This window comes from Mustelus asterias, chromosome 2 (assembly GCF_964213995.1).
Source record: "Mustelus asterias chromosome 2, sMusAst1.hap1.1, whole genome shotgun sequence".
Lineage (NCBI taxonomy): Eukaryota > Metazoa > Chordata > Chondrichthyes > Carcharhiniformes > Triakidae > Mustelus > Mustelus asterias.
In genome coordinates this window covers 100,921,669-100,940,432 of record NC_135802.1, presented here as the reverse complement: position 1 = coordinate 100,940,432, position 18,764 = coordinate 100,921,669, and the positions used below count along the sequence as shown (strand labels likewise).

Here is an 18,764-nt window from a genome sequence, read left to right as displayed (position 1 = left end):
TCACAGGTGCCAGAGCAAGAAAAGCACCACTGAGTTCCAAATCCAATGTCAAGAAAGGAAAGAAGAAGAATCCCTGGTCTGATTCAGAATCCAAGTCAGATGATGACCTAGAAGAGCCTGACTTAACATTTATTCCAAGAGAAATCACGCCTCGTAGAGCTGCAGGTAATTGATAACATCAGCTTCCTAATATATAGGACTTATCATCATAGAAATCATAGAAACCCTACAGTACAGAAAGAGGCCATTCGGCCCATCGGGTCTGCACCGACCACAATCCCACCCAGGCCCTACCCCCATATCCCTACATATTTCCCACTAATCCCTCTAACCTACACATCTCAGGACACTAAGGGCAATTTTTAGCATAGCCAATCAACCTAACCCGCACATCTTTGGACTGTGGGAGGAAACCGGAGCACCCGGAGGAAACCCACGCAGACACGAGGAGAATGTGCAAACTCCACACAGACAGTGACCCAAGCCGGGAATCGAACCCAGGTCCCTGGAGCTGTGAAGCAGCAGTGCTAACCACTGTGCTACCGTGCCGCCTGGCTCTCTATTGCATGTAATGGTTCCAGTGCAAAATTTACCTTGTCAGCCTAAGTCCAGTTCCTAATGGAAGCAGACCTACAATCCAAAGCGTTAGTCAGAGAGTAGAGGTATGTTCTTCAGAAGCTGAGGTTAATTTATTTTGTTGAGACTATAGAAGTAGCTTCACTCAGCAACTGACTCACACTATGAATGGCACATTTGATGATAGTGGGTGCAAAACACGTTCCCATTCCTAGTATGGACTTGCCATAGAAGTAAGAAGAAAAACTGAGCTTGAAATAAACAAATGTTGAAAATAGACAGCAGTCCATCATGGAGTAGAAAGATGCTATTTCTTTGTATAGAAGCCAAAAAGCATGGGGAAATTTTATGCAGGTGGCAGAGACCTCAGCCATCCATGTCCAGAGATCCATGTTGCCTCCTTTGGGGAAGGCCCATCAAATTCCAAATGAATCAGGTAATTAACGGGTCATCAGGTTTTCCATGGGTTTAGGATCTTGGGGGGGCAGAAGTCCTGCCCGCTGATAACTGCCGGCCAATCAAAGCCCAGTAGCTTTTTTGTTCAGCAGTGCCACTGGGTAAATACACGCACCGGAGATCCAAAATCACAGAGCAATCCAGAGCAGAAGTAAATGGTAGCAGGAGGGGTTTCATGTGGTAATGGTCGAGGAGGAGGGAGTTGTGGTGAGGGGTGGCTTTCAGCAGCCGTCCTTCTTGATGCCAGGTCTCTCAATCAGGCTTTTGTAAAAAGGAGATGCCCCAGCCCCAGGAGACCACATGCACTCCATACAGGTTTGTGTGCCATGCTCTGACTCTATTTGAATACTAGCAGTGATGGGATGAAGTATTTAAGTGGGCATTTATCACTCAGAGACTTCAATTGGTGGTGGGATGGGAAAACTGTCCATAAGTTGCTGAGTATTTCCAGCATTTTCTGTTTTTTCCAAGTTGAACTGCTGTACTAAATTATCTAAATAGCCTGTTAATCTCTGCATACTGGAGTTTGTGGTGATGAACGAAAAATAATACTCTACCTGATAGTGTAGTAGAAAGCATGGCTTCTGGTCATGAGATTTTTTTTGTTACAAATAGTTTGGCCTTATTGGCCTTATTGTCAGCAAAGATACTGCTAGCCCAACACGAGTGTAAAAGACAAGTGAGAGAGATATGCCAAACAATGCGATTTCACATTGTTGCTGAATATAATTCTGCTGCTGATGGCTCACTGCACCTCATGATAAACTGTTGAGCTGCTAGATCTGTTCAGAATCTACTCCATTTAACACAGTGGTGTTGCAATATGACTTGATGGAGAGTATTCTCAATGTGGAAACTGTATTTAATCTCCACAAGGACTCTATGGTGATCATGCCTATCAATATAGTCATCAACAGATGCATCTGTTTGGTCAAGATGAGGAAAAGCAGAATTCTCCCCTCATGTTGGTTTCTCTCACCACCTACCACAAACCCAGTTTAGCTCTATATCCTAGATTTGGTCAGCTTGGTCAATAGTGGTGCTACTCGGCCACCGTTTGTTGATGGAACTTGAGACTCCTCGCACATATTACATTCTGTGCCTTTTCTATCCTCAGTTTCTTCCTAGCGGTATATAAAATGGCAGGCACTGATTCATTCACCTGAGGGAGGGCAATATGTAACGATCAAAACAGGAGGTTTTCTTGCCAATGTTTGATTTGATAAGAGTCTGGAGTTTAGAACTTCCAGGGCCTTACTCCCCTCTGACTATATACCACTGTGCTGCCACCTCTAGAGGGTCTGATCTCTCCTGCTGGTGTGACAGAATATAACCAAAGATGATGGGTGGGATTCTCCCAAACAAAATTCTAAGCATCAAATTTACGTAAAAACTGGAGTAAATCCCGCTGGTTTTCTCAGCGGGATTTTCAAAATGAATCTCCCACACTCTGTGCATCACAGAGTGCCAGAATGTGAATCACGCTAAAAATCTGTAGGCAGGGCCTATTCCCACTAGAGAGGCCGGCAGCAGAACACTGGGCCACTGCGCATGCGTCGATCTGTCAGCGCAGAGATCGGCGCATGCGCAGTAGCCCTGCACTGCCGGCCTCCTGATCACTGGCCAGCTCCGCAACCCAGTATCACTGGCTGTGTGCGACCTTCCCATCCCCTGATCACTAGACTCCCAGACGCATCTGGGCCAACCCTTCCCCTACCCAATGGCCAGCCCTGATCGCTGGCCTCCCTTCCTCCCTCTGTCACTGCCGAGTGCAGAGTGACAGTGGGGCCTCCTCCACCCCCACTGATGTCTCTTTGCCACGCCCAAGGCCTCACTCCCTAGGCAATGCCCGATGCCTGGTGGGCAGTGGCAAGGTGCTCCCTAGGCATTGCCACTTTGACCCTTGGGCAATGTCAGGTGGCCAGGCTGGCACTGCCAAGTTGGCAATGCTCAGCGGGCACCTCACTTGCCCCCACCCTCCTGGGGGGACCTCCATGGCCCCACCTTCACTCCAGCAGGGTCGGGCCACCAACTCCCTGATAGTGGGGAGCTGTTCTAAACCCCACTGGAGTGAAACACTCCTGGCGGGAGGGGGAGTGGTTGCTAGCGGGCCCGGAGATTTCAATCCCGGGCCTGTTAATCAGATTTAAATGAGCATTAGAATAACTCATTCAGCTCCACGCCAATTTCCGGTGCGGAGCCGGAAATCCGGTGGCCGGAGATGCGTGGAGGCCGTGACACCCAGCAGGAAGCCCGATACATGGCCTCCGCTTAAGTCTCCCGGCCCACTGCGCTGCTAAAGCAGTGCAGCAAGCTGGGAGGATTGCTCTCGATGATGGAGCTGATTGGCATGTTGGCTGAAAGATATGATTCTGTTAGTATGATGCATCACAAACGGAATATATTTAGCTCATTGGATTTTTCTGTCAATCTTTCAAAGACCTATGTAGTTAGACACACTCCACTGTTATAATTGTGTCAGGCTGTTGCTTAACTTGTTTGTGGAATAGCTGTCCCAATTTTGACACAATTTTTATGTTAGTGAGGACTTTACTAGCTCAACTAGACTGTTTTTGCCTTTGTCATCTCTCATGTCCAAGTCAACCAGGATGTTCTGCCTGTGGTTTGGCACAACTAAGTGACTTGCCAGGCCATTTCAGAGGGCCTTTGAGAGTCAACACATTGCTATGGGTATGAGATCACGATCGGCTAGACTGGCTGAATACATCAGATTTCCTTCTGTGAAGGAAATAAATGAACTAGCTCAGTTTTTACAAGAGTTTGGTATTTTGTAAAGACCATTGCTGATGCTAACTTTTCATTCCAGATTTTATATAATTTGCGTCGGTGATAAATTGACATCAACCAAAACCAAATGAGTAGGATATCTTCTATCCTCTGCTTCATTGATAGAGATAGCTGATATTGTGTTTCCACTTGCACTTCAATCAGCTTGAAATTATTGTTGAGTATCTTGCAACAGCGCTTTATAAAGTGGGTGTATTAAGCTGACCTTGAGACTAACCAAAATCTATGTAAGTCATACAAGTTAGTAATCGCTGGAGATGCAACACTAACTTGTCCATAATCCCTTTTAAAATGTAATCACCTCATGCTTCCATACTTTCGCAGGTCTACGGTGTTGTTCTTCCCCACTCACTGTGCCTCCCTGCCCCCCCCCCCAAAAAAAGCTCTGCACTTCTGTCTGTCACATCTCTAACTTATTCCAGTTTTGACACACGGTCAACAACCTGAAATGTTAACAGTTTCTCTCTCCACAGATGCTATCTGACCTGCTCAGTATTTCCTTATTCTTCAGTTTACATTTCAAATATTCAACACTTGTAGTATTTTGTTAACTTAAGCTGCTTAAGTAAAATGTTACTAGGGACTTGAGTAATAATGCTGCATGAGAGGGAGACCACTAAATGTTCAACTTTTCCAAGTTTATATTTTTCAATCCTTCAGAATTATTTTCATAGATTTTCTTTCAGTTCTTGTTATTGTGTCATTCACATAAATGGTTAGTTTCTAATGCACATGTAAGAGAAGCTTATAAATGTAACTTAAATATAATTTTGTTACCCTAGCTGAAAAGCCGAAGTATACATTTGATTTTTCGGAAGAGGAAGCAGATGATGATGAGGATTTGAAGATGAAATCTGAATCTCCAAGCGTGGAAGAAAGGGATGCTGAATTTGTCCCTTCAGACAGTGGTGGGAAGGATGAAGATGATGATTTTTTCACTATCAAATCAAAGCCATCATCATTGCAGTGAGTTAACTGAAACTATTGTATCTACCATGTCAATGTCCTTTCTTTCTGCTAAAGATTCTCATGTTACTGCGCAACGACCACTGCTATGTCTCAGGCAATTGTGGGATAGGGAGAGAAGGTTAGGCAGTGAAAAAACCAGATGATATAAAGAATGTTTAATTCTGTCAGCATAGAAAGTGTTTTCTTTAGTGTATGTGAATTTCTCATTTGCCACTATCAATCCATGGTGGGAACAATCTTTTAAAGCAAATTTGTATTGAATGGTTAGGATTTTTTCTTTTGTCACAGGCAGCAAACACAGTTCTCCTGCAGGCTGCAGGCCGCACGCCATCCTGAATTAGAACTATATCGTTGTTCCTTCAGTGTCACTGAGTCAAAATCCTAAAACTCCCTTCCTAACAGCACTGTGAATGTACCTACATCACATAGACTGCAGCGATTTATGAAGGCAGCTCACCACCACCTGAAGAACAGTTAGAGATGGGCAATAAAAGCTGGTCTAGCCAGCGACACCCACACCCAGCTTGTTTATTTTTGATGGTTATTAGTTTTTAAATCTTAAAGTTCTTTGGAATTTTCAAAGTTCTTATTTAAAATACCATTTGAAAAGAAGCTTGTGTGCCATTTGGGCAACACCATTTGGAACTACAGTCCATCAGTCAATTTAATCCTAAACTTGAAAGACTAGGGTACTTGCCACCAGAAACTACAATACCTACGCTCATTGTCCTTCACCATGATGTGGAGATGCCAGCGTTGGACTGGGGTGGGCACAGTAAGAAGTCTCACAACACCAGGTTAAAGTCCAACAGGTTTATTTGGTAGCACAAGCTTTCGGAACACTGCTCACCTGATGTTTAACCTGGTGTTTTTCACCATAGCACAGCTGCTCCATGTTCCAAATTCAAGGCAAAAGTTCTTAATGTTATTCATATGTTGTAGGAGGGATTCTAGTGACCTTGTATTGACCATGATCTGGTTCTCAGCCCGCTGACTCAGCCCTTTAACATTAATTAGAATCTTTTTTTGCATGTTGTGTAGAAAAAAATGATTTGTTTTTGTTTTAAGAAGTACCCAAAGTTTTAAATGAGGGACGTGATTATTTAACAAGTCAATGTAAAGCAGATAATGTTCCAGCAAATCAATAATAGTGGAAACTATCTCAGCTCACTGAGACATGGTGCTCGGCCCTTGTTTGCCTATGAATGATTCAAAAATAATTATTTCAAATTTTGTCTGATTTTGCTCTTTTGATTATCATGCAGTGGTGGTACTCAGAGTATCATTTAATCTTAAATTTCTATCGTAAATCTAAGAGTGAGAAAACGAGCTCTTATATTTAGAGAAAAGATTAGTACACTGTAGGCCCATAGCATCCCAACTGTGCAGAAGGAGACCATTTGACCCATCAAGTCAGCACCGAATCTCAATGATTTTGTGTATAGAGACTTTCAAAGGTGTTTGACAAAGTACCACATAATGGTTAGTATTAGGACCACTGCTCTTTTGCTCACACCTGGGTTTGGATTTGGATATACAGGATGTAGTTCTAAAGTTAAATGAGTGGGGCACTGACAGATGCAAAGTGGCACAATGGTTAGCACTACTGACCCACAGTGCCAGGGACCTGGGTTCAGTTCTGGACTTGGGTGTCTGTCTGTATCGAATTTGCACGTTCTCTCCATGTCTGTGTGGGTTTCCTCAAGGTGCTCTGGTTTCCCCTCTGTCTAAAGATGTGCAGGTTAGGTGGATTGGCCATGCTAAATTGCCCCTTAGTGTCCCAAGCTATGTAGGTTAGAAGGATTAGCCATGGTAAAATGTGTGGGGTTACAGAGATAGGGTGGGGGAGAAGGCCCTCTGTCAGAGAGTTGGTGCCAATGGCCCCCTTCTGCACTGGGATTCAATGAAATTTAATGCAAAGAGATATGAAGTGATATGTTTTGATAAGAAAAATGAACAGAGGCAATATGAACAAAATTATATACTTTTAAAACCGGGTTGCTTTAGAAGGTAGCGGTCGATCAGCACGGTGAGCTGGTAAGAGTGGGCAAGAGGCGAAAAACCGGGTTTGTGTTCTCGCGATGTTACTGGACCCATTCTGGTGTCTGGTGTAATCCCGGGCGTGAGGCTGATTTAAATTTTTGTAACGTCATTTTAATATTATTAGTGAATTTCAGATCCAATCATCCAGGCTCACCTACCTTAACTATCTCGCTGATGGAGATCCTCACCAGTGAGGATCATGTATGGTACACCCACAGTGTTGTTAGGGAGGGAGTTCCAGGATTTTGATCTAGTGACAGTGAAGGAATGGTGATATATTTCCAAGTCAGGATGTGAGTGGCTTGGAGGTGAACCTTCAAGTGGTGGTGTTCCTATGAATTTGCTGCCCTTAACCTCCTAGATGGTAGCGCTTGGTTTGGAAGGTGCTGTCCAAGGAGCCTTGGTGAGTTCCTGCAGTTCATCTTGTCGATGGTACACACTGCTGCCATTGTGCGTTGGTGGTGGAAGGAGTGAATGTTTGTGGATGGGATGCCAACCAAACCTGCTGCTTTGTCCTGGATGATATCTAGCTGCTTAAGTGTTGTAGGAACTCCACTCATCCAGGCAAGGGTATTCCATCAAAATCCTGACTTGTGCCTTGTAGATGGTGGACAGGCTTTGGGGAGGCAGGAGCTGAGTTACTTGCCACAGAATTCCTAGCCTCTGAATTGCCCATGTATTTTATTGGCTAGTCCACTTAACTTTCTGGTCAATGGTAACCCTCAAGATGTTGATAATGGACGATTCAGCGATGGTAATGCCATTGGATGTCAATGGGGAATGGTTAGATTATCTCTTGTTGGAGATGCCCATTGCCTGGCATGTGTGTGACACAAATATTGCTCTGCAAAAGACCGAACCAGGGTTTCCAGAATCATTGTTATCTCTGTGCTGTGCACCACTTAGCACAGCAGGACATTGTGGCCATATATCTAAAGGATGGACAGGAGACTCGCACCTCTTCTGATGTGGAGGAGGAGGCAGGACAGCAATCTGCTGCCTCCACCAGAAGCCAGAGCCTTGGAGATGCGCATTAGGGAAGCTCCTGACGATCTAGTTCATGGTCACTTCCAAAAGGCATGATTAACTGAGCAGACTGCTGAAAACCACTAACAGGCCATGTCTCCCTGACCATCAGATGTATCACATACCATTGCCCATTGTCCAGCCTCACCAAGCCCTCTGCTCCATATGCAGAGATGGTCACACTCTGCCTTTTTCCCTTCAACAGGTAAATAAGTTTCCAAGGATCGACAGAGCCATTCATAAACCATCAGTCACTGAATAATGGATGCAGGAATAAGTGTACCAACACAGTTTAAAGAAACACAAAATTCTTCAATTAACATCAAAGGCTTAAACACCCATGTCACCCTGGTGCATCTATGTGTTCTTTCTGAAGCACTTTCAAGTGTTTTGATGAGGTGTGACCTCAGAACCTGGGGGTGAGGTGATCAGTGGCTGCTGAATGCAAATCCCTATTGCTGCAGATGACCTTGGCAGCTGTCCTCTGGGTGTGCTGAAGTCTATTCTGTGGCTGCTTCTACTGGAGATGGTTGGGTCATTAGTAAGAAGACTTGAGGAGTGCCTGTAAACCCTTGGAAAATTTTAAGAAGTCCAGCTGCAGCTCTTCATTCCTCTTGGTGCACCATGCCACTTCCCTGTCTACCGGAGTAGATAGGCAGCTGGAGAAGACTCTAGAAGCCGCATATCCCTCACCTGGCCACTGCTGCCAGGAGCTCATGGCCAAAGCGACGATGGTATGCAGGTCAATGCGCATACCCAGTGGCCATTGAATGATGTGCTGGATCTGGAACTTCTCCATGAAGGAAGCTATGCATTCACACGTGTAATTGTCTGTAGTAGAAAAATCAATACCGAACCATTCAGTGTCTTCTATGATTTGTGTGAAGGAACAAAAATGATTTACTGATCACTTTCTTTGGGCTGAACACGATGCAAAATCATAAACTCATCCTAGGAGTGGACCCCAAATTGCCATTAGATTTGTATTGAATATATTACACTTTAAGGCTTGTTAATTGTCCTTACTATTTGAACTGGAATAATTACAAGGTACCAAGATGTATTTTGATTTTCTACAATCTTGGACTTTTCTTTCATTATTTAGTGCCGGAAAAGTTGCTCCACAGTCTACAAAAAACCACGAACCAGAAAGTATATTCTCCTCGCCGTCATATCACGAGAGATCAGAAGAAACAGGTTGGTCAAATTATTGTCAATGGCAGAAACTAATACTTTTTTAATGACAGTGAAGGGAAGAAGCACAACCAAATTGTGTTGAATACAGTGAATGCACATCGTGGTCTGGGATATGATTAGAAACAAGTATTGTCTCTTGGGAATATTTTCATAGCAGCATTTGCCAAATAAATTTTCATCTGATATTTTAGTGAAACAACTAGACATCACAGTGAATATTGTTAACAAGTATGGTTACTGGGGTGGGTCTGTAGTCTCTTAACATTCACTAAAGACTGACTGAGCATTTCCAATATTTTCTGATTTTAGTAAAGATTTGAAGGCTTGATGGTCTTTAGACTGATGTTTAATATCTGGTCAGATCATAACATTATTAGCTAAATGTATTTAGTTAGCACACTAATTTTATTTTGATGAAAATTTGGTCGTAATTCCACAATGTAGAGGGAGCAGAAGATGTCATTGTGTTAGGCTTACAAGGAAATCTTCTGTTTCATTCAGAAGGCATTTTAATTTTAAAAGAAATCTAAAATTATAGGGGGCGATTCTCCTAAAAAATCGGGAGTGTCGAATTTGTGTGAAAACTGGAATAAATCACGCTGATTTTTACTGTGCGAGTTCAGAGAAGAATCTCCAACACTCTGTGCACGAGCGTAAATCAGTGAGCTATTCCCACCCAAGAGGCCAGCAGCATAGCGCTGAGTGGGCCACTGCGCAATTTTCGATCAGCTGAGATCAGTGCATGCGCAGTGGGCCCTGTCTGCCGATGACCCAATTGTTGGCCCAGCCCTGACCGCCCCGCCCCCAGCCCCTCAATCACTCTTTCCCCCCTCCCCCGACACATCCCGATCGCTGAACTCCCTCCCTCTGCTCATGATCCCAAAGTGCAGAGTGGCAGCGGGACAATCCACTCCCATTAGGCCCCACCCCTTTGGCAGTGCCCAATGGGCAGTGCCAAGGTGCCCCCTGAGCATTGGCACTTTGCCCCTTGGACAAGGGGGCCCAGGCTGACACTGCCAAGGTGGCAATGCCCAGCGAGCACACCTCCCGTCGCCTGACCCTCTGGGGTGCCCCGATTGCCCCATTTCACTCCAGTGGGGTCGTGCCGTTGACTCCCCGCAAGTGGGGAGCTATAGTAATCCCCACTGGAGTGAAATATTCCTGGCATGGGGGGAGATGCGGGCAGGCCTGGAGATTTCAGTCCCGGACCCGCTAATCATATTTAAATTATATTACAATGAATCTTTGCCTAATGCAGCTACTCGCTTATTTCCGGCACACAGCTGATGGTGCCGGAAACCTGGCCCTGGGAGACCGCTCGGGGTCGGATGCCCAGCATGGATCCCACGAGTCGGCCGCGCTAGAGTTTCCCATTCCACTGCGCTAAAAAAGCAGCACAGCAGGATGGGAGAATCGCCCCCATTGTATTTTTTGAGTTTTATTTTCAGTTTACTGGGTATTTCTTTAAAGAAAATCAGGAAATGACAGTTTTTTCAGCAATTAAAAATAAAAATGGGCAACCTAATTTGATATTGAACCACACAGAAACATATGAATTTCAGTCCCTAACCTAGGAATTATTTGGTCTTGACTAAGATGGAACTGAGTATTATAATTGGACTCGGCATATCTAGGCTAATGAGAAAAATGGATATGGGTTTCCAGCTCTGATTATTCAGTGACCCGTGTGGGATCATGAAGCTGTGCTTTACCAGTGGCTCAGTCACCACAATCTTTACTTCTTTCTCTCAGGTGCATTCCAGACTGCTACAGAAAACCTCTCTTCAAATCACTCTTTGCATTTCTCAACTGCATCAAGCAGATTACCAATGCTTTGTTACTACTACATCACTTTCCCCATTAATGCAAACATCCAACATGAGAGAACTTGAGGAGTTTCAACATTGGGCATTTATGCAAATTCTTAAGCAGTTGTCACAATTCCTTGATCCTGCAACTTTCAGCTATCCCTGCAGTGTTCTGCTCTTCCTGGAATGTGACAGGATAGTTGCTGGGAGATGAGGGATAGCCATTACTTACACCACAACTGCACCATGCTTGAAGAACACAGGTGTAATCAGTCATTCGACCACCAGATCCTATTTGAGCACACAGTGGAGGTCCTCAAAGTTTCAGGTGTCTGAACAGATCTCAGGTTTCCGATAGTATAACCAACATAATCTACCACCTCTCCATGACATTCAATGACATTATCATTGACAACCTGCAGATCATCACTAACTAGAGAATCAACTTAACCAGCCATATAAATGTTGTGGCTACTAGATACTTGATACTCTGACAAGTAGTTTATTAGCTGACTCCACAAAGCTTTTACTCTCCCTATCTAAAAGGTGCAAACTAATGTGATTGAATATTCTCTACTTTCTTGAATGGGTGCAGTTGCAGAAATGTAAGAAAGCCACCACCATCTAGGATAAGCAGTCCAGATGATTGGTTATAAAGCTTCTACCTAAATATCCACCAATCACCTACAGCATACTGTGGTTGTAGTATGTCCTGTCTATAGATCCATTGCCAGTCATTTTTCAGCAGCATCTCCCAACCCTACATTCTCCACTCCAAGAAAGGCACAGACAGCAAACTTCTGTGGCCACCGGCTCCAGGTTCCCTTCCAACTTGCACACCATTCTATTTTAGATACAACTTGCTGTTTCTTGATAGTCACAGGTAAAAAATCCTGCAACTCCTGATCAAACAGCATTGTAGGAGATCCCCATCATTATTGACTCCAGTACTATAGAAAAGCAGTGCACTGCCGCCTTCTCATGGGCAACTATGAATTAGGGATGGGCAATAAATGACAGCTTTGGAAGTGATATCTACATCCTAGGCATTCCTATTTTTATATATGTATGGTTAGTTTTCAATGGTGCATAATTCATTTCTGGTGAAGATTGTTCCCAATTACAACTTTTGGACCGTGGTGTATCAACTTGGTTAAATGTATGATTTTGGCAGCGGACTTGAGTTTTGCCTTTTTAAAGGCTCATAGTTGTTGGTACAGGTTAAATACCGAAGAATGTTCAAATTACCTTGCATGTAATTTGTTATGTTCTTTATATTTCAATGTCTGCATAACAAACTTCCTTGGTTGTGTTTACCTGACTTGAAACTATCATTACTCTGGTTTGGTGTTTGTGCTCTGTCACTATATTTTGAATCTTACAACTTCCCCTAAGTAAAGAGCTAAAGCTGAAGTCCTGCTCAGCCCATTTCCTGACTGCCAATGCCTTCCAGTTCACTAATGTCTCAAATTTAAAATGTCCATTCCTATCTCTGCAGCCTTCTCCAGCTCTACAGCCATAGCCTCCCCCTCCTCACTCCAAATGTTCTATTCCTCTCCCCTTGATTCTTGTCTACCCGCTCTTCATTCATCCCATCATTGTTCATATTGTTAGTTGCCATGTTCAGTCTCTGGAATTCCATCCCCAGCATCTACTTTTACACCTTCATTTCCTCATTTAGCACACCCTCCTCACCCCTTAAAATCCAATTTTTGATCAAATGTTTGCTCACTATTGCTCGTCCCGAAACCATAAAATCCTGCCCGAGGTCAACGGACCTTTCCATTGTCCGCCCTTCACCCGCTCTGATTCATATAACAACATGAACAATGATGGGGTGAATGAAGAGTGGATACACAAGAATCAGGGGGAGAGGAATAGAACATTTGGAGTGAGGCGGGCAGGGCAGTAAAATTCCAGCCTGTGTCTATAGTTTAATTGATACTGCGTTCACCTTTAAGTCAGAACGTTGTGGGTTACATGTCCCTGTTCAGAGTCTTTGGCATGTTTTCCATTTTCTTGGATTATGTCTCTTATGAATTGTCTTTGAATCAGTGCACATTTTCATCCTGCTTTTCTAAAGTGCCCTGGACATGTTTCAATATTAGAAGCATTTTTGGTGGCAAGTTCTCATTATTGAACATGTAAACTCCACTCTCAATTTTATTAATTCAAGATGATGAATTATTTTCTTTTCTACAGATATCTTAAAATCAGACAGTGATGAAGATTCCTCTCCAGCATTTTCAACTCTCAGCAGTATCAAGAGCTCACATAAGACTCCTGCCAAATTGCAGACACCTGCACCTGCTAAGAAGAGTAAGCAGTTTTTTTTATCCTTTCATTTGTTACAGAATTAAGGATTAAAGTTATAGAGGACCAGTGCCCTCAATTATTAGAAATAGGGCTGAGGGTAATGTGCCAGAAACTGCAGTAACATTGAAAGACTGCATTCTTTTTGTTGCTGGAGGAAATAAAGATTAGCATCAGTTCTGAGCTTGTCTCGTGAAAAATCAAAAAGCATGCAGTGAAAATGAACTACTGGAAATATACAGCTCATCAGTAACTTAAAACAATTAACATACTGACTAGCGGCCTAATATCAGTGCATGCCAATGTGACATCACGCCATTTATAGCAGCTCTACATAAGCGTGAACCTCTGAGGATTTTGGAGCTGAGCATTGAGGCAGCCAGCACCCTCCGCGGTATGCACTGCTCAGGGGACGCAGATATGTTCAACTCTGAGCCAGGGGTGGGGTTCCCAGGATCGGGGTCTGGAGGGGTCACTAGGGAAGCCTTACCTTCCCATCATATCGGGGCACCCCTTGCTTTAAAGGGATCATGAAGGCTGGTATGTAAGCAGCCCTTCTGTGTTCTCCGTCCTGGGTTCCTGTTCATATTGCAGCTGAGGGAATGCCCTTCCTTATTGGGGGCCGGATGAGAGGGACATAACAATGTCATTCTCACACTCCACAGGAATGAGGCACCAAGTGAGTGCGGTGGTTTCCCCAAGCTTGGTGGCATGAACAGACAGGGTGGAGGCTCTGTAGGTGAACAAAGTGTGAAATGTAATGCAAACATTCAAAACAACATGGTGACCTATTTACATTAGTGCCTATATTCACCCGTGTCCACCAAGTGCCGACGGTTTCTTAATCTTCCTGACCCTCCCACAACGTCTAGGTGTATCCCCAGGTTCCACAGCTGAGGTTGAGTGGCCTGCTGACTTCCACGGCCTTTTGCTTGAGATGACCTTTGCGGGCGTCCCCTGTGGGAGAGGATGGGGGGCAGGAGCAGGCCTGCTTTCAGGCAGCACTGAAAGCAGACTGCTTCCCTTCGTGGTGTCAGAGGCTAGAGGTGTGTTACTAATAGGGAGGGGGTGTCAGGTGGGTTGGAGACCTGATCCCCTGGCTGGAGGGCCCCAAGTTGTACTCCTTCAGATCCTCTTCCCTTTGGGTTCCTGGGGGCCCCTGTGCTCCTGCATGGGATGGAGGGGCAGCTGGAGTGAGATCCAGAAGCCCCGCCATCCTCTGAAACTGACACTTTGGAATCTCACCTGAGCTGCACCATGCAGCTGAATCCTGGTGCCATGGAACTCGCACTGAGCCATGGTGCCAACATCTGCTATTGAGTGCACATCCTGCACCAAAGTTTCCACTGCGATGCCAACCTCAGTGTTGGCCTCCATGCGCTGCAGTGACGATACCATCTCCTCAGATAAAAGGCAATGGGACTCCTCTAATTGGCCTTGTACTCCGAGGAGGGCTGCTGTCATCCCTTCCTGAAACTCGCGACCCTGCCTGCCTGTGCAGCTCCAGCAGCTGTAGGAAGACTGGGCCCAGGGCATATCATCGGCATGAGGCTCAGCAGAGTCCTGGGCTCTCGCATCCCTCTGAGTGTTGGTTCCCTGGGACGTCCCTGCCTCCGCCCTCTGTGAATCTCCAGTTGTGCTGTGCTGACCAGTAAATTGAAGCCTGCCTACATGATCCCACCAAGGTATGAGTATCTGCGCTGGTGCGGGTGACATCCTTGACGCCTCTTCAATGGTGTGGTTGGAGAAGTTGTCCCCCCCGGCCCCTGAGCTCCTGGAGTCCGGTGGGTCTAGGGGGCATGCGGATGGTCTGGCCTGTTTTGCTGGTCGGCCTGCAGGAGAAGGGACATGGCATCAGTGCATTACAGGGGATACGGAGGGCAAACTTGAGGAATGACAGAATATATGTTGAGGATTCTCCCGTTTCTCTGCTGGCCCCACTTCACCAGCAACGCAGGCACGCTTTTCCTTCTTCCTAGCCAGGTCAAAGGCTCACTCCTCAAAACATGTGAGGATGTCAGCACGGGCACGACTCCAACTGGCTGTGCTCGCTCATGCCTGTTGTGGTTGATTCTGTCCTGCAGTGACACAGAGAGGAAGAGTGTAAGTGGGAGTGTTGACATCTAAGATGGTGTTGAGGTGTGGGTGGGAGCTGGAGTGTGAGGAGCATGGCAACATGGAGAGAGGGGGGAATCTTGTGCCGGGATGTGACAAAGGCCAAGGTGGCTAGGTGAGGGAAAGGGTTGGGGGTATAAGGAGTCTACGAGGGGGTCTGGTAGGAGAACTGGGGTGGTTCACTTACCCTGGCTGAGCCAGGAAGATCATTCATCTTCTTCCGACACTGCTGCTCCATCCTCTTCTGGAATGCACTTGCACTGATCAGGGCTGCCATGGCATCCCAGGCTGGGGTGGTGACCCTGCTGGAAGGCCGTCCCCTGGAGCGGGGCTAGAGGGTGTCCTGCCTCTGCTGCACTCCATTCAGCATCTTTGAGGGCCCACTCCAAAAGGACAGTGCTGCCTTCTTGCTTGCCATCCTGTGCAGTTACTGTGGAACAAATGCTGTGGTGCCATTTATATGGAGCTCGCCAGTGCTTGCAGCAGTTAAGTCATTGCATGGCGGGTGAATCAGTGGGTACTTATGGGCATAAAAATGATTACTAATGACGCATAAGGTTTGGCTGGAAAACACGCCGGCGCCATTGGCGGGAATCACTCGGTATTTTTGTGCTAGAACCAACACTGCTATTTCTTTTGTAAGATTTCACCCAATGATTCTATTTCTAATTGACTTTTCCTTTAAGTTCTCATACTCTCAATCTTCTGCTAATCGATATAGATCATTAATAAACAAATGAACACTTTACCCTGGTGGTGCACTTACTAAATTTCACTTGCTCAACAATGGGGATTTTCCTGAAACTTAAGTAGGCAGTGAATACTTTCATTACTTTATGATTTCCTCATTGACCCCTTATCTGACTAGGATGTTGTTTGCACAACCATCCATTATGTGCGGAGGTTTATTGACCTGCTGCTTGTTTAGCTTTGTAGCGAGTCCCATTGCAAATCTTCGGTGTCAGTTCAACCATGCTTCAGCTTTGTTTGGACCTCCAATTTGCTTGGCGCAATCTGGTAATGGCGATGAGTTCTCCATTCCATTCTGTTTTTAATATGCTGCTGGTCCAAATGCTATTCGGTTGCTGGCTGCTTGTTTTCCTGCTGTGTTTACCGATTGCCACCAGTCTTCTGAGGTAGGCAGTTAACGTTAACTTTATTCAAAACTAAGCAAAGAATAACTAAATTTATAATGAAATTTGATCCTTTCCACAAGGTTGTAAGAGAGAACCTGATCATGATATGTGATCATATATCACTTCCCCAAGATGATGTGAACTGTATAATTTACATATTCACATTAACTATAGAGCTAACTTAAAATGTTAATTCCATTTTCTTGTCATCATGCATGCTTTCTGACCTGCTGAATCTCTTCATCGTGTTCTGTTTTATATTTAATTTCAGACTGATGTAGGCCTCCTGCTAAGTGGTTCAATTAACTATTTCTGCATACAATTTTTGTATACAAAAGATGTGTATTGATCCGCACACACGAGGACGGCCTCAACCGAGATATTGGGTTCATGTCACACTATTTGTAACCCCCACAGAGTTTCACTGGCTGTCTTGTCTGGAGACAATACACATCTTTTTAGCCTGTCTTGATGCTCTCTCCACTCACGTTGTTTTGTTTCTTAAAGACTTGATTAGTTGTAAGTATTCGCATTCCAACCATTATTCATGTAAATTGAGTTTGTGTCTTTATATGCTCTGTTTGTGAACAGAATTCCCACTCACCTGAAGAAGGGGCTTGCAGCTCCGAAAGCTTGTGTGGCTTTTGCTACCAAATAAACCTGTTGGACTTTAACCTGGTGTTGTTAAACTTCTTACTGTGTTTACCCCAGTCCAACGCCGGCATCTCCACATCACCTCTTCCCTGAGCCAGATATCCATCTTTGTGTTTTTTGTCAAAAGACTTTATCATCTCAGTTACAGGTTTAGGTAACAGATTACTGGAGATTTGCCAACAGAAAGTGATAAAAAATAACTTGGCTCAATATTTATCTGTATTCTGTGTACTCCAAGCTGTCAGCGATTGGTTCGTTGATAGTGTACATAACTGTTGAGTCAGGAAGTTCAAGATCCAATTCACAATTTGGGCACTTTAAGCTTACACTTTAGTGCAGTATTAAGTGAGTGAGGTAATTTTGAGGTGCTATATTTTAAATTTTAAATTTAGATTTGGTTGCATTGGATATATGGCACAAATAGGCCATTTGGCCCAACCAGTCCATGCCAGCTTTTATGCTCCACTCAGGCCTCCTCCCATCTTTCTTCATCTAAATTTATCCTTCTAGTCATTTATTTCCTTCTCCCTGAATGGTTGTCTAACTCCCCCTTCCAAACTATTCACTTCAACCAGTCCCTGTAGTCGTGAGTTCCACATCCTTAACAATTTTTCGGTAAAGAAGTTTCTTCTGAAATCCTGATTGAATTTTTTTGGTGACTATTTTATATTGAAGGCCTCTAGTTATCTTCTTCCCCACAAGTGAAAACATTTTCTCTGTATCCACTCCATCACAATGTTTCATGACCTCTGTGAGGTCACTTCTCAGCCTTCTGTTTTCAATAGAAAAGAGCTCCAGCCTGTCGATCCTTTCCTGATATGTACACCCATAAATCTGATATCATCCTTGCAAACTTTCTCTGCAACCTCTCCATTGCCTCTAAATCTTTTAAAAATATATTTCCATTGTAGAAAGTGAAGATTGAGCGGGAAGTAAAATAGTCTACTGGTTCGCTATAGCCCATAAAGGCATCGGATCAAAATCTTGAAAGGGATGGCAATGCTAACAACTGTACACAATACTCTAACCAGGGTTTCATACAGGTTTATAATAACTTCTCTACTTTTCAGTTCTATCCCTCCAGAAATTAAGCCTACTACTTGGTTTGTTATTTTTATGGCTAACCCATGGCACAACTTTAATGATGGTGCAACTTACAGTAATTTAATTTGAAGCTCTATCTGTCCTGCCAGATGCACATAAGACATGTTGATAAGACTGCTTTTAAAAAAGCATACTGGAACCTTGGTTTTATAAACATTGTACGTACTACAAAACATAGCGGGCGGGATTTTCCGCCCATGTTCACCCTACGGCCGGAAACTCCCACCTGAGGTCAACGCCAAATTTTCTGTCCCACCCGCTATGATTCCTGTGGTGGGTGGGACGGGAAAATACCTTCCAGAGTGTGTAATACTGAACATCACTATTTAGGAGAAGTGTCCTAATGTCTTTTAGAGGGTATGGAGGGGGCTTACCAGAATGATAATCCCAAGGATGAGCAGCTTCAATTACGTGCAGAGGCTTGAGAAGCTGGACTTACTCTTCAGCATAAAAAAGATTAGGGCATTGGGATAGTAGGAGAATAAAATGTTTAACAGGGTGGGAGATAGAAAATAAAATATCTGAAGGCACGCCAAAGATTTTCTTCGGAGATGGGTGT

General features: G+C 44.4%; 1 protein-coding gene across 1 annotated transcript in view; it reads left to right on the top strand.

Moving 5' to 3' along the window:
* top2b (DNA topoisomerase II beta) overlaps positions 1–18,764 on the top strand; it is a 161,422-nt gene that overhangs the window by 130,548 nt on the left and 12,110 nt on the right. The window contains exons 30-33 of the mRNA XM_078239375.1: positions 7–165; positions 4,623–4,806; positions 8,984–9,075; positions 13,086–13,202. Of these exons, the coding sequence (XP_078095501.1) occupies positions 7–165; positions 4,623–4,806; positions 8,984–9,075; positions 13,086–13,202 (552 nt within the window). The remainder of the gene's footprint in view (positions 1–6; positions 166–4,622; positions 4,807–8,983; positions 9,076–13,085; positions 13,203–18,764) is intronic.